Source organism: Salarias fasciatus, chromosome 16 (genome assembly GCF_902148845.1).
Source record: "Salarias fasciatus chromosome 16, fSalaFa1.1, whole genome shotgun sequence".
Taxonomy (NCBI): Eukaryota; Metazoa; Chordata; class Actinopteri; order Blenniiformes; family Blenniidae; genus Salarias; species Salarias fasciatus.
Window position 1 is genome coordinate 17,242,390 of NC_043760.1, and position 15,799 is coordinate 17,258,188.

General features: G+C 40.7%; 1 protein-coding gene across 2 annotated transcripts; it reads left to right on the forward strand.

Moving 5' to 3' along the window:
- Positions 1 to 2,097: 2,097 nt before the first annotated feature.
- Positions 2,098 to 15,453, forward strand: spopla (speckle type BTB/POZ protein like a). 2 transcript variants are annotated; one of them, XM_030112194.1, is made up of 12 exons: positions 2,098 to 2,271; positions 3,362 to 3,440; positions 6,141 to 6,258; positions 6,524 to 6,645; positions 6,947 to 7,098; positions 7,204 to 7,331; positions 10,569 to 10,746; positions 11,190 to 11,245; positions 11,401 to 11,523; positions 13,111 to 13,253; positions 13,391 to 13,444; positions 13,951 to 15,453. In XM_030112194.1, exons 3-12 carry the CDS (start codon positions 6,181 to 6,183, stop codon positions 14,093 to 14,095), a joined length of 1,179 nt encoding a protein of 392 aa, XP_029968054.1. In that variant the 5' UTR covers positions 2,098 to 2,271; positions 3,362 to 3,440; positions 6,141 to 6,180; the 3' UTR covers positions 14,096 to 15,453. The 2 variants fall into 2 exon arrangements, with proteins under 2 accessions (XP_029968054.1, XP_029968055.1); XM_030112195.1 differs by lacking the exon at positions 2,098 to 2,271 and adding an exon at positions 2,383 to 2,520 and having other exon boundaries at positions 13,951 to 14,095.
- The last annotated feature ends 346 nt before the right edge of the window (positions 15,454 to 15,799 follow it).

Here is a 15,799-nt window from a genome sequence, read left to right on the forward strand (position 1 = left end):
CAAAGACCGTACCATCGGTGACACTAAAGTGGTGCAGAGGAGGCCGTTTATTGCTCATTCTGCAGGATTGTGTCCGTCCATCTGAGAGGGAATTAGTTATCACGGGCCTACAGGGAGCCTTTATAGAGTATTGTTTTAGAGAATGGCTGACCAGAAGCCGCTTTGTGTTTGCTAAATGAGAAATACCAGAAGCAGACAGAAGGAGAAAGAAAGAAGAAAAAAACGAGCATGAGCTGATGCTTGGAGATTAATCTATTGTGTACTCACTAAATTATATCGTTTTAATTTGAATTTTTTTTTTTGTCTCTCCAGTCTATGAAGGAGGTGCACCATCACTATAAAGTTATTATACCTCTATGTTATGTACATGCCTGTATCATCTGGACTCTCACTATGAGCCGATGGGGCTAACTACATAACCACACTGCAGCCCCACATGGAAATAAGAATATTTTTCTTTTATTGCTGCTAGTTATCAATATTTATATTCAGAATATTGTCAATAAACTATGAAAAACTTTGCATGATCAAAGAACTGGACACACTAAAAAGAGTCTGACTTTTTAAATAAAAATTAAATGTTTTGTGGAAGTTATAATCAGATTGGTTTGGTTCAAATAATACAATGAAGCCAGTCATTCTCTGGAAGTGAGAAATGCATCCAGTTTAGAGTCTTTCTAAGCTAGAAATGGTGAAATGTGTTTAAGTATTGATCCGCGTTATGCTTTTTACCATATCTTAAAAGCACAGAAGTCTGCTTCCCACTGATTTTAAAGGACTGAATTACTGTGGGACAGAACTCTTATGGTATTTCAATAGGTGCCTTATACAGAGTTAATTTGTAATTTTGTTACAACAGTCTGCATGCCCACTCCCTGTGCATTTCCAGTTCTCTATCAGAGATCATCATCGTGTTGACTTTCTGTGTTTGGAAATTATATAGGGGTTTTTTTTTCTTAATAATTGGTTATTATTTTTCTTTAACCTAAAAACTGTTGTGATGTAATGATGAAGAGGAAAAACCACTTCACTTTTTCCATAACATAGATTCAGAGAAACTTAATACTTTAATTTTCAGTAGGCTGGATTATTGTAACAGTGTGCTTACAGGTCTCAGTAAAACGTCTGTTACTGCAGCTCATCCAGGGTCCTCTACTCACCAACATAAAGAGAGTAAAGCATCTATACCTGCTTCAGTCTCTGCGTGGGCTGCCACTGTGTCAAAGGATTGACTTCAACGTTTTACTTATGGTTGATGACGCTTTAAACAGTCTTGTGCCTATATACATCTCAGATTTACTTGTAGAATATGAAAAATCCAGACCCCTGAGGTGCTCAGGAAGCGGTTTAATGTTCCCCAAATCAGAAGCAAACAAGATGGAGCTGGTTTTAGGTTCTCACCTGTGGAGCAACCTTCCTGCTGACTCACTCATTTCTTTTAAAACAGACCTTTAAACATTATTATTTGCTTGGGATTTCCAATAGATAATATTTTACTTATTTCATGGTCTTTATCTTCAGAAAGTTTTAAGTTACTTGTTCTCCTTTATATGGTTTGCTTTTTTTATTGTTTATTCATTTTGAATCTTTACCCCTTAATAATAAGAATCTAAATGGCTTTGTTCAATGCATTTCCTACATTTCCCTGTAAAGCACAGTGAACTGCCTTGTGTCTGAATAGTGCTACAGAAATATATTTGCTTTTGCCTTAGCTGCAAGATCACTGAAGTGTCTGTGAAACATTGCCGGTTGGAGTTTATGGACATTATGATGCTGCATAGGCCAGAAGAGCAGATGACATTTAGGAAGTTTGCACAACCTACACTGTGAGTGAAAACATGAAGCCCAGACAGTGTCTCACTAATGAAGGAGCATCAACTTTGTGTTTGAAAAAGTCTTTGGTGCCCTGGCTATTTCAGAATAGATTCTTTAGTTTATATTTCGTTATTTCAGTAAAGCGTTGATTAATAATTTGTGCTCGATGCAAGATCATAAATTAAACTCTTCCTTGTATTCTTTTTTTAATCATCATTGTTATTGGCTACGAGATGGAGCGGAACAGTTCCGCGCATGCGCAGTAGCTATATTTCCTAGCTTGTCAAGCTAGCAGCCAGCTAGACAACTGTAAGCTAGCTCAGATATAAATTAGACAAAGAAACCTTGTGAAGAGACTGAATGAAAAAGAGTTCAAAGTGACGGACGGTAAAAGGAGCAAGTGTAACACAAAGCTATATGCGTTACTCGGTGTATATGGGAGTATAAAACTGAAAGGTACGCCACCACCACGTCTTTTTAAACTTTTTGTGAGCAGTCAGTGCAGAGATTAGCTGCGGCTATCTGCTAGTTAGCCGATGTTGTCTTCCCAGTAGCAGAATGCATTAGCTCGGTTAGCATCTCGTCACTGAGGAGAGGGAAGGCCCTTTGTTTTTCCACCGGCAAATGATTTTGTCTAAACAACACGCTACCGATTAAACTTGGGGCATCACCGGCTAGTTGGTGCTACGTCTGGGGGGAACTGATGTAAGCCTGTTGTGTGGTATGCGGACAGATTGATTGCTAATGTGTTGTCTATTACGCTAGCTGATCGCTGTATTTACGGTCTTAAGGCTAACGTGAAGTTATTATTAATCTCGCGAATACGATTATCAGACGACTAAGCGCCCTACACAAATCTATTGTTTCCTATAGTTTTACATATTTCAGGTGAAGTCGGTCTTGTTGGAAGACGCCTGAACGTGAAGCGGTGTTGATGATGATCTGGAAATTAGTGTTGACACTTTAGCTGATGTTTCGCTAACATGTTCAGGCTTTTGCTCTAATTCTGACTTATTCTTGACTGCTTCATGTACATCCCATGTAGCATTAAAGCTAAGGTAAGCATAAACGAATGAACTTTGAGCTAATACAAACTAGCTAGTGAAATGTCTGTCCGCATAGCATCATCACTGTTGTATTGAAGGCGAGCTAGCACAACTCCAGCTAATGTGTTAGCTTCACAAAGTTGCAGGTGAATTCTGGACTCCTATGATTAAACTAGCGCTTTTTGAATGAGAAATCGTCCATACACTGCACCCCAAGTCTTCCTTTGTTACATTTAGCTCAATAGAAAGCGTAAAACTGAACAGCCAGTGTGGGCTAACGGTGTTGTATTCCCATTGTGATGTGATGCATTCAGTTTTTAATAACGTAGCGTTGAAGTCATTTCTCAGCTCCAATTCTCTCCTTGTTTCACTTTCTCAGCGATTTGATTTCTTTGGTTAAAATCCCAGTTGAACCTTTCTTGCCAAGCTTCAGTGACTTTTCCTTGAGTTGATCAGGTCATATTTTCAGGCCTAATGTCTGTTTCTGTCTTCTTCTGTAGTGTGTCATGAAGATGGGACCATGAAGGATCCTGTGAAACCATAGAGAGCTCCACCTTTACACATTTCAACATTAACGAGGTGATCTGAAGATTTTCAATGTATTTGACCTGGCAGAGTTTTCAGATTTCATATTCAGACTGCTCAACAAGGTTGTTGAAGTTGCAAGTCACTGCAGGCACGTGTGCATATTTAGCTCCAGGTTTATTTACATTTTTGTGCACTCCACCAATCATTCATAGACTGTAATTCATGCTGAAAGTGTGGAAACAGAGCCATCATGGGGTATATGGGCATGTTGTCTGGATTAAAGTACAGTGTCTTTATTTTTAAATGTTTCTGGCTCTAACCTCAGTACCTGAAGTGACAGATTAAACAGAATAACTGATGTTTTGTCAAAGTTACTCAAAGAGGCAGGAAATCAAATTGCAGAACAATGACACACAGAAAACACGAACCCCGGGGAGGATCTCTGGCAGAAGAACTGGATTTTTAACATTTTCATCGTGTCCATCTGCTAATCCTCATGCTTTTGTGATTGCTTCTTAAGCTGTTGTTTCTTTTGCGTGTGGCACATTCGAAGTTTTGGAAATTTTGTGGATTTTTATTATGACATTGTTCTGCATTGCGTGCCATTTTTTTAAGAAATGGGTGACATTATGGGGCCTACTTACAGAAAATTTAATCTTTGCTGACTGAGAAAGTGAACCTGAAGTATCCTGACTGTCTGAAAGAGGATTTGTTCTTTTAGTGTCACCCGAGGGAGGGATGTGAAAAGCACAATGTGATTCAGCACTGGTGAGCATGTACCTGTGTCAACATGCCAGGCTTCGTGTTAGCTGTCTCAGCCTGTGGTTCTAACGTTCGTGCTGTTTGAGTGAAATGGTTCTGTGTTGTCACAGGAACAGTTTTTGTTCCAAATGAAACATGATGGGACATTCTCCAACTTTACCTGCACAGGGTTTGACGTCGACAGTTTTCCTTTTTAAGTTACTCTTTGTTCATTAATACATTTAAAGCCATGCAAAGTTAGAGGCGTCCGCATCGTTCCTGATTGGTTTGAGTCCTTACAATAAGTGATCGTCAAGATAGAATTGAATTGATTAAAAAATGGCAATGCATTCATCAAATTTGGACATTACAACATTCAAACATCTCATCAGCAGCTTTATAGGATTATTTGAATCAGCAGTGCTCTTCAGTCGTTCTCATCATGGTCATAAGTAAGAGTAATAAGGTCGAAGTCATCAGTGCTCTCCAGAAGGTGGATAATTGAAGAAATTCTGGTGAACATGTCTCGGTCCATCATAGGATGTCTTTCAGAGTATGTATGTAGTGATGTCAGGCTCTAACTTTATTTTCAAAAGTTTTGGTGTTTTTAAAGATGACTTCAGCTGTGTGGACCGTTTCGTTTCATTTCCACTCTAGAAGTGGCTCTTTTTCGACTTTTTGCTGCTGTTTGTCTCTCATGTTGTGGCTACATTGCTTCAGTTTATCTCTGTGTATCTCAGATAAACAGCGATCCGTGCATGAAGACATGGGATTGTTGGGGAACGGTTTGAGCTGCATGATGTTCGTTGTTATCTATGTTTTTTGGATTTGTTCTTCCAGATAACAGTGCTCTTTCTCTTGTTGAGCCTAATTTTAACCAAAAAGTTTTTCTTTTTTTTTTTTTTTTATCACAAACACATCTACAGTTTGTTGATTTTGTTTTGTTTGGATTGACTCATCTTTCCTTGATTTACTGCCTGTGACTTTTGGCCTTTTGCCACAAGGTTTCATTTAAAGTGACATGAAGACATTGTGGTCGAGCAGGGATCCACCTGTCTGTGCACATGTGCTGACAAGCAGTGCCTGAACGCACGGTGCATGCCGTCCTGGTTTATTGCAGGCCAGTCAGCCTTTTTGCGACGTCTACATTGTGAATGTTAATAATGTGACCGTGATAAATCTGCAGTGTATCGCGCAGCCCGAGGTGTGTTGATCTCGGCGGTTTTGCTGCCGTCATCTGATAAAGTTTGATCACGTTAACGCTGTTTACATGAGGCCTGCACAACACCTCACAAATTCACCAACAGATGCAATATACATACAACTGCATTAAATCATGATTACAGTTTTCTACTATGTACAAACATGCAGATTCAATAAGGAAGTGTAATAAATGGATTAATGTAGAAAACGTGAGTAAGTCATTAAAAATGTTTAATAGCTGACGGAGAGAGCACTTCTTTCAAATCTCAAAGACTTTTTAGATGTTTGTATTGATCAAAGTTGCAATAGTAAGTGTTGTTTTTTTAATCACATGTTGTGTGATTGTCTTGTAGCCCTTGGAAAGTTCATCCAAGTTTACCTTTCAGAGTCTCGTTCTGAGGTTTTCATGGCTCAGTCTGACCGCTGGGCTCAGATAGGCTGCACATGCAGCTTCAGTCAGAGAGGTTTTTGATAACTTCAGCAGCCCAAACAGAACTGCTGATTGATGGTCTTGTTTTGGGTTTTATTCATATATTTTGGCTGCTCTTCATTGATGCCTTCAGATGATATCGCATTTGCAATAAATCAGATGGAGACCAGCTTTGCACGAGCTTCTCTGCTGTGCATGTAAATGCCGTCATCAGACAGAAGCTCATTTTATTTAAGTCTAACTTTGTTGGGGATATGAGAATTTTTATTCGATTCCAATTTTTACTTTGTTCTCCTGAAACAGTTGGCATACAGGGTGAAATGTATCCTCTATATTATTTAAAACATTTAGTTTTCCTGTTTTCTGGGCCCGATCAGAGCTTTAAGGACGTGAGCGAGTGGTACCAGGAAGCCGGGGATGTCACGGGTTCCCACCCCTCCTCCTCCAGGGGAGATGTCAAGTGGACCTGTGGCAGAGAGCTGGTGTTACACACAGGTATGGACGCCAGTGACCTCGCCGTGTCACGTCCGCGTGTGCGGTCACGTTGATGAGCGCTTCTCGTCAACTCGTATTCCTACTTTGACCGTTGAAGTAAGCCTGCAGACGATAAGCGGGGAAGTTTTAGCTGTTTCACTTCATGAGAATTTTGGCTTGAAAAGTCCTAAGAGCAGTTAAATGTGGATCCACACTGTAAATTGTGATCAAGAAGCACTGGTGTTGCTGTGTTATGACGCTCCTGTGTGGTGGTGTTCTGATTCAGGTCAAAGTTGTGAAGTTTTCCTACATGTGGACCATAAACAACTTCAGCTTTTGCAGAGAAGAAATGGGGGAGGTGTTGAAGAGCTCAACGTTCTCCTCTGGCCCCAACGACAAAATGAAGTGGTTCGTACTGTAAAGAATTCTTTTACAAATCACCTTGACTTTTTTTGTTTTCTTTTTTGTCAGTTTCTTTATATTTTCTTTCCTCTGAAGCTATGAATGGCACTGGAAAGGCTTTGTTTTTGTGCGAGTGTGAAAACTCTGCACGTAAATGATAATTATCCTCGCAGCCCCCTCGGAGCAGCAGAAATCTCCCCCCGAAGGCTGTTTTTTGACAAACGTGATGAAAGCTGCAGTGTCTCGTGGAGCTTGTGTGATTACTGATACACGGCGTTTTGTGTGTTTGTGTGCGTTTGCTCGCCAGGTGTCTGCGAGTCAATCCGAAAGGACTCGACGATGAAAGCAAAGATTACCTGTCACTGTATTTACTTCTTGTTAGCTGTCCAAAAAGTGAAGTCAGAGCAAAGTTCAAGTTTTCTTTGCTGAATGCTAAAAGAGAAGAGACGAAAGCGATGGGTGAGTACCAAAACCAATACGCGACATTCTCTCCAGTTTCTTTTTCTTCCTGTTCTACTTCATATCGCCAACCTGGCCTTTCTGTTTCTTTCCATGTGTTCACAGAAAGCCAAAGAGCATATAGATTTGTCCAGGGCAAAGACTGGGGCTTCAAAAAATTTATAAGAAGAGATTTTCTCCTTGATGAAGCCAACGGACTTTTACCAGACGACAAGCTCACCCTGTTCTGTGAGGTAAGAGAGCGGCCGGCACATCGATCCCAACTGTTGATTTTACATTTACCTGAAAATTACCGGTAACGCTGAGCCGCCCTGGTTCTTGGATTTTAACTTTGATTGTAACACAGAATGTTTTCACACAGGAAGCTGCTGTTGCGTAGCTTAAATTGTCCTTGGGTCCAAAATACTCTTCTCAAAAGCATTTGATTGTGTTGTCAATAGTAACCATTCATTTAAATTAACCCGTGCAAAATGTCGATGTTGCACAGTATGTAGGAGAACAATCCTCTGTTGGCAAACTGGAGCTTGTTGGCTATTGAAATGCAGATTAGAACAATTTGGACATTCTCTGCAGCAGCTTATGATTTTAAATGACATGTTGAATACGATTATAGTGACATTCTTAATTGTTTTGGACAACCTATATGAAAATATTTCAAGTAATTTTTTTTAATTTTTTTTTTTAAATTCATTTGCTTCTTTATTAGAATTCTGAGGTTATTTTTACTGTGTGTTTACGTTGTGGTTCAAGTCAGAGTGGACTTTCGAAAACTAAATAGAGAGCCAAAAACTCGTCAGCATTGCCTCTGTGGTTTTTTTGTTGTTGCTGTAGTTGCTGTTCAGTAAAGTTGAAGTGTTTTGCTTTTCACAGTCAGATTCAACTTTTGTTGACAGAATAAACTGGCTTAAAACAGGCAAAAAACAAACAACAACCATCAGTTAAATATATTTCATGGTCTAATCTGTATTGCTAGTTATTTAAGGACAAACATCATTGCAGAAACATTGTAATATTTAAAACCATTTCACTCATCTAATACATCTAATGAACCTCTGTACATTGCTGTCAAACATGTGGACTGTGGACCAAAGTAAGCCTGCATGGGGGTTGGTTGTGGCCTGAAAGCCGTTTCATCGATCGAGGAAAAGTATTCTGTGATAACTTTATGAAAACATCAACCTGAAGGGAAATACTGTGGCAGGCCAGGGTTTCTATTGATTTGCAGAGTCAAAGTCGTGATGTGTTTCAGAAGTAGGGCTGCACGATTAACCCACACCTCATCGAAATTGAGGTTTTAACTCCTGCGGTAACCGAACTGCACAGGGCTGAGGTTTTTCGAGGCATTTGAGTGACAGACCTATCCGCCAATCAAAACGTTCGAGTCTCGCGTTCCAGGCCACCGGCCAATCAGAAATGACAACAGGAAGCAAGTATGTATGCACTGCGCTGCTGCAGCTAACTAGCGTCAGGTTGCTAACAACAAACCCTGCACGTGTGCACTGCGGTGTCGTGAGGAGCAAAAAGTTTTCAGTGCGACTCGTTCACGGTGTGAAACTGGCTGAGATGACAACAGAAGAGGGAGCGGAGCAGCTGGTATTAAAAAAGAATCGTAGTTCAGTTGTTTGGACTTACTTTGGGTTTAAAAAAAAAAACGATGTGAAGCCAAATGCAGATTTTTGTCGCCGTGCAGCAGCCAGATCCAGAGGGAACACGTCTAATTTGTACCAACACCTGAAGACTCACCTCTTGAGACTCACCTCTTACAGAAACGTCGACAAGTCGTAGGTTATTCTCTCTCTCACCCGATCACCCGACAGCTCCAACCTTCATCCAGCATGTGGATGCTCTCATCTCTCTCCATGAAAACATGAAGCGCAGCCCAATAATGTGAGGGAAGATGACCCAGAGTAGGATTACTAAACTGAGTGTGATCTAAGAATATTACAGCAATAAGGATTCATTTTTTTTTTACCATTTATCTTTAGAGGCTGGTGAGTTGTTTTTTTTTTTTTGTTTTTTTTTTAATTGCAAGTTGAAGTTGGTTTCACAGTGGTGCCTATTTGCGGTTCTAGTTTTTAATTTCAATTCATTTCACGTTGAAAACTGTTGTCTAAGTAATTTTCTGTGAACCATGCAAGCAAGACCAGTATTGAATTACAATTTTGACAGCATTGTGTTTTGATTATTTTGTTATTTCATTAAAACAACGCACTCTTTTTTTCTTTTTTCTTTTTTTTTCCCAAACGTGATGCAGACACACATGGTGGCGTCTCGGCTGCCGCTGCCTGATGCTTTGTCAATTGTCAGTTTACATTAGGTTATTTTCTGTGTCAACTTGAGCAAGACCATGTAAAAGTAACAAGAATTTTTCCAACCATAATTTTAGCTTTTTTCTGCATTTGACAGAATAAAATGTGAAAATCGCAAATCGAATCGCAATCGCATTATTGGTCAGAAAAATCGCAATTAGGTTTTTTGTCAAAATCGTGCAGCCCTATTCAGAAGCCTCTAATTTTCATGAAAACATACAAACTGCAGAAAGAGGAGACGGTTTTTGGACATTTGGCTGTATTGCACACCAGAGAGGACATTGAAACCTTGCATAATAATGTTGAACATGTAATTATTTATTCTCTAAAAAAATGCAACTTGCTGAGGTTTTCCAAAAACTGATTTAATTTAAAAAACATTCTGTACTTGTGTTTTTGTCCACTGAAGTAAAGGAGACATTTCAAGTTGTTCTTATCCAGTGGTTATTATCCACTCATTTTACAGATCTGGTCCCTTTTTATATCAAATTAAGCCCTGTGCGGCCCCTGAACTGAGAGGAGTTTGACACCACTGCTTTAGCGCGTCTCGTCTCTCACTTCTTGGAGCAGATACACTCCCGAGTATCTGCCAAAGTGTAACATCATTTTCGGATTCATGTCAAGTGATAGAAAACTGGGAGCAAGAAAAATGCCTTCCCCTGTCTTACATCATTGACAGAGACACTTGTGTTGGAAATAATTAAATTCGGCTTGTCGGGAAGAATGAATGTCTCTAAAATGTTCTTTCGGGGGGGACGAGCTAAATGAAGTGTCAATGAATTTTGATGTAAATTCGATGGGCTGAATACTGCCAGAATTTGAACGCGCCAGCCAGCAGTTTCAGCGAGATTCGACTATTTCTGGGAAATTGCCACTTTGATCAACAAATTGCATTCAAATTAAAGACAAAATGCCTTTTTCCTTCAATTAGGCCTGTCAGCGGAGTTAATTAATTTTGGTTTCAAGTGATTGTGTTTTCAGGAGCAACAGTTCCTCCCACTTGAAGTTCCCCAGCCTGGAAAAATATACATTTAAAGCGGCAAATTAGCCATAAATGAGATTGTTTCCTGATGCAACGCGATCCGCCTGCCTGCTGCTGGGCTGCGTCGGCATGTTGACTTCAATCTGCTCCCGTGTGTGTGTGTGTGTGTGTGCGCGCAGGTGAGCGTCGTGCAGGACTCTGTGAACATTTCGGGCCAGTCCAACATGAACATGCTGAAGGTGCCTGAGTGTCAGCTGTCTGACGACTTGGGGAACCTGTGGGAGTGTTCACGCTTCACAGACTGCAGCCTCTACGTGGGGGGGCAGGAGTTCAAAGCCCACAAATCCATCTTGGCAGGTAAGAGGTCGCCACCTCCACAAACTCAAAACCCTTCACCAGGCAGCGAGCTGGAGAGAAGTCCCCGAAGTGACACTAGAAAGAGACACTTGTGCCTGTTTTTTTTTTTTTTTTTTTTTTTAATGTGCTCCTGTGGGGAGCCACAAGCACCTGGAAAGGCTGCGGAGGGTCTGCGGTCCGGGCTTGATTTGCAGCAGTCTGCATGTGTAGTGGGTGCTAATCCACCGCGCTCCACGTGCTTGGCCCTGCTTGACCCAGATCACTGTGGGGATCCAGGTGGTTTAGAGACAGACTCTGTTCTCGTATCCATTAGACCAAGTGACGGCGCAGCGGAAATCCTCGCTAAGCGTAAAGTGGTGCATGCAGAGGAAATGCTGTGTGCCTGATTATTCTTCTTGCTGTTTAGTTCTCCTAACGTGATGGTGTGTTTATCGTTTTGGCAGCGAGATCTCCGGTTTTTAACGCTATGTTTGAACATGAGATGGAGGAGAGTAAAAAGGTAAGAACGGCTTCTTTGTCACGCTTCCCTCGCTTTGCTTATCGTGTTGCTTCTCCACTTTAACGTGGCCTGTCTAATTATGTCTGAAACTACTGTGCTGCATTTAAATAAGCTTGAGCTCTCGAAATGCAGGAAATCCGTGTCTGTGTTTGCAGAATCGTGTGGACATCAGTGACGTGGATCCAGATGTCTTTAAGGAAATGATGGGCTTCATCTACACAGGGAAGGCCCCCAATCTGGAAAAGATGGCCGACAATTTGCTGGCAGCTGCAGATAAAGTCAGTTCCCCAGGCCTCTCATTTACACATCACCATGTCATACTTTGAAACTTTAATTCTATGCTGGCTGTTTGTTGTCTGAGTGTTACTGCTGTGTAGAATCTGTCCCTTAAACCGTGAGAGGATGATCACGAATGGCGTCACATTCAGCCACATATCACTGAACAGTGCTTCTGTTGACAAGTTAGTAAGGTGTAGGTCACAGTGTATGTTTTATTTTAATTTTTTTTATCTGCAGCTAATTTGACACAGTGTAAGTCCTGACCGGTTCGTCAGATATTGTACAAATTGTTCTTCCACGATTTTTCCACATTTTCAGCAAGAATGCTGTGCTTCTCTTTGGAAGGTTTGATGATTCATCTCTGATCTACTCATTATTGTGCAGAATTGAAAACATTACGATGGTAAAATCTGAATGGCGCAAAGGTTAAAAAAAATGTAACGTTGCCTCACGGACCAAAATGTTCATACATATTTGTAGCTTATTGTGAAGTTAAAATATGTAAAATGTTGCAGATTTCCACTTGGTGGCAATTTGGAAGTTCATGATAAATTGCAAGGCAAATCTATTATTTGGAAGGTTTCTGCTGTAGCAGCGTGACAAGATTACATCAGAAAAAAATGACAACATTTAAGACGAGTAAAAATATTCTGACAGACTTTTTAAGACCCACTCTGTCAATAACACAATGAAAAACACCTCAAAGTCTGAACTCTTGTCTGTTGGTCAGTCAGTCTGTCCTCTAGTTTGTTGAACTGGTGGCTTATGGGCGCCGTGCATCCCCCCGTATGTCCTCATTGTGGCGAACAGCATAGAAAAATGTGAATGTCATTAACCACATTTGAAGCAAAAATACAATTGCAACTATTATTTAAGCATTGTAAAACTGAATACATACTTTACCAGTATTGTGATGCAGCGTTTTGTGCTCATCAGGAGCCTTTATTGTCTCTCGCTTCACATATGGAAGCATTATTAAAGCACGAAATGTTTTGGATCATTAACTCTCCATTCAAGGCATTGTTGTTGAGAGGAGTTCCCGACTGTACCATGCGGCGGTGATGCAAATGACGGACAAGAAAGGACATTCACTGATAAGAAATGCAGCTTTTAAAGTGGAGATTCTTGAGCTGCTGCAGTCGCTGATATGAAGCTTCTTTAAATCTCCCAAATCATTTCCCTCTTTAACCAATTCACTCCTGCGATTTCCCGTGTTTCAGGGCGAGCCAAGTGTATCATGAATATCGTACTGATCATTGACTTGATGGATGAGGCTGAAGCGAACAGGGGGTTGAGGGACCACCTTAATTGCCCATTCAGAATGAACCTAATCATTGTTGAAGTGATGTATAACATATGTCATGTGGTGAAATTAGTGAGAGTGAGTCGTCGTAATTTTAAAGTGCAGAGCCTGACCAGACATTTCGGAAGCTTTTTTTTACTTCGTCTTGTTCCTGGTGGAGATGTAATGATTAAACCTTTCGGTGTGTATTTACAATAGTGAGGAGTTGCCTCTCATCCAGGCAGTAACCGCTTCTCTCTCTCCGTCTGCGTCCTCCTTCCACTTTCCCCCCCGTCACCCCCAGTATGCTCTGGAGCGTTTAAAGGTCATGTGTGAAGAGGCCTTGTGCAACAGCCTTTCAGTGGAGAATGTGGCCGACACCCTCATCCTGGCTGACTTGCACAGTGCCGAGCAGCTCAAAGCACAAGCCATAGATTTTATCAACAGGCAAGTATCGCTTAAAAAAAAGAAAAGAAAAAAAAAAAGAAAAGGGGCGGAAAAAAAAAAAACCTCCGGTGATAAATTCCTGCTGCCATTTCTGTTTACCAGCCCTGAATGCTTACCTTTTTATCTCTTTGCCATAGGTGCAGTGTCCTGAGACAGCTGGGCTGTAAAGATGGAAAGAACTGGAATAGCAAGTATGTAATTAGCTGATATATGTGACACAAGATTAATAACACGCCCTTATCTCTTCCCCCAACCAGATGCATTAGAATTCATTGTTTTAGCTCAGGCAGACAGAGTGCTATTTGCCTTTTCAGTTTGAAGCTCCATATCTTTGTATCCAAGTTATTAATAGACTCATACTTGGATAAACCCTGGAAATGGAATATTGGTAGAATTTTAAGCAGGAGGGAGGTGGTCGCTGTGGGAAGTTTTTCTCGCAGATGATGTAGCGCAGTCTCATAGGACACCTTGAAACGTCGAACTTTTCGATGCATTCGCGGCGTGAAGACGGTCTCATCTTATATTTCAGTTTGCGCATGTATGCAGGGAGCACTTAATGGCCCGCTTCCAAGTTTATCATGCAGCTCACAAATCAAATCCCCCCCTTATTTGCTTTGTCATTACAATCTCATTTCTGTTTATTGATTTTTAATGTGCAGATTATCATGTCTGAGCGTCATTTTGTCTGTGCTTACAGTCATGCTACGGATATAATGGAGACCGCGGGCTGGAAGTCAATGATCCAGTCCCATCCTCACTTGGTAGCCGAAGCCTTCCGCGCCCTGGCTTCGGCGCAGTGCCCGCCCTTCGGTCTTCCCAGGAAGCGTCTAAAACAGTCCTGACTGCCCGACTGTGCCCCAGGACTTTACAGGAGGTGTGAAGCATGGGTTTACAAAGGAAGGACTAGTGAGGGTACCACTCTGATTCCCACCAAAACGGAAAACACTTGAATAAAGAGGAGTGGAGCTTTCTGGCCAGGGATGTGGGGAGGCTGGCACGTTGAAGACTGACATCAATGGATTGGGGGGGGGAAAAAATTGGTTCAATCGGTGTTGCTTGCTTGCTTTGCTGCCCTAAATGAATTCACTTCAACCCGGGTAGCAAGCCAAGCTGCCTGCTACGTTTTTTTTATTTTTATTTTTATTTTTTTTTCCTGTAATTTTTGAAAATGGCCTTAATATATCTGCCATTGCTCTGGAGCTGCTCTAGAGTACTTTGTCTATTTTACTCTGTGCCTGCCTTGTCACAAAGACCAGGCCTCCTCCAGGTTGCACTAGTTCCCATGAATAGTCATTTTGATATGGAGTTCTATAGGAACGTAACAAAGGTTTAACTAAATGGGAAATATTATATATTTGTAATGTTTAGCCCGTTTTGTGACTAGACATTAAAAAGCATGAACACTTTCAGTGCAAGGTCAGTTCTTTACACTTTTTAAAAGATGCATATGCCCCATATTGATGGCACCATTTCTATGTAAATGACAGTTGAACCATCTTCAGAAGACCAATGTACAAGAAAGTCTGTTCTGTTGCATATTTGTGGGGGAAAATAGTTATCTGCCATTATGAAGACCCAGTGTCAATCCTTGTAAAACATGTAAGACAGAAAAGTGTCTGTACTTTGGCCCTAATATATTAAAACATTGGAAGTATTTACTCAGTCTCCCATTTGAACAACATATTCCAGATCATACGTCTGTGAGCCGTTATAGATGAAATTTTGAGAATTTGTTCATTTAGTATCGCCAACTTGCAAATATTATATATTCTCAATATATTGTGGTTAACTAAAAGTGGAGAGACTAATGCATGGTCATGTTATTGTCAAAAGAAAGTGTCCAAGTACAAAGTTTCTTTTTCTTTCCTTTTTTTTTTTTTTTATTTCCAACAATTCATCATCTGCAGTTATTTGACATATATTGTGCAGAATGAAATGAATTGAGTATGTGCAAAAATGTCCTCTAACATGCTTGGATATCTGTAGGATGCTGAGCATCACTTCTACCGGCAATGTTATTCTGTGTTTGAATTGGGGGGGGGAGGGGGTCGTCATGTTTATTCAGTCCGTCTCGTACGTAGTGTGGTGTGACACAGACACTTCCCAGGATTTTGTAAATTTAAAAAGAGTAGCATCATTTTTACATGATATTACTCCTCATTCAGCGTCATGTTGAGATGTTGAAGTTTTGTTCGGAATCTGGAAAAAAAAAACAAAAAAATAAACGAGATGAAGTTGTTGTCTGCAAGAACGCCTGCATTAACCCATTAAAAACATTTTCCAGCAGATGTGGCTCAGTTTTTTATTTTTGTTTTTTTTTTTTTAACTTTGTGCAAAGACATATTTTCCAACAGTTCCACACAGTTTCTTTTAATGGCCGTGTTAATGGATGGATATGTCAGGCTGAGGTGCTTCTTTTTCCTTTCTAATAGCTGGAAAACAACGACGCTGTGATAATCAAAAAGAAACCGAGCTTAAGCCGCATTAGCACAGTGCCATGTTAAACGCTGAACCTTTTACAACGCATGAAAGACTTCACCCTCCAC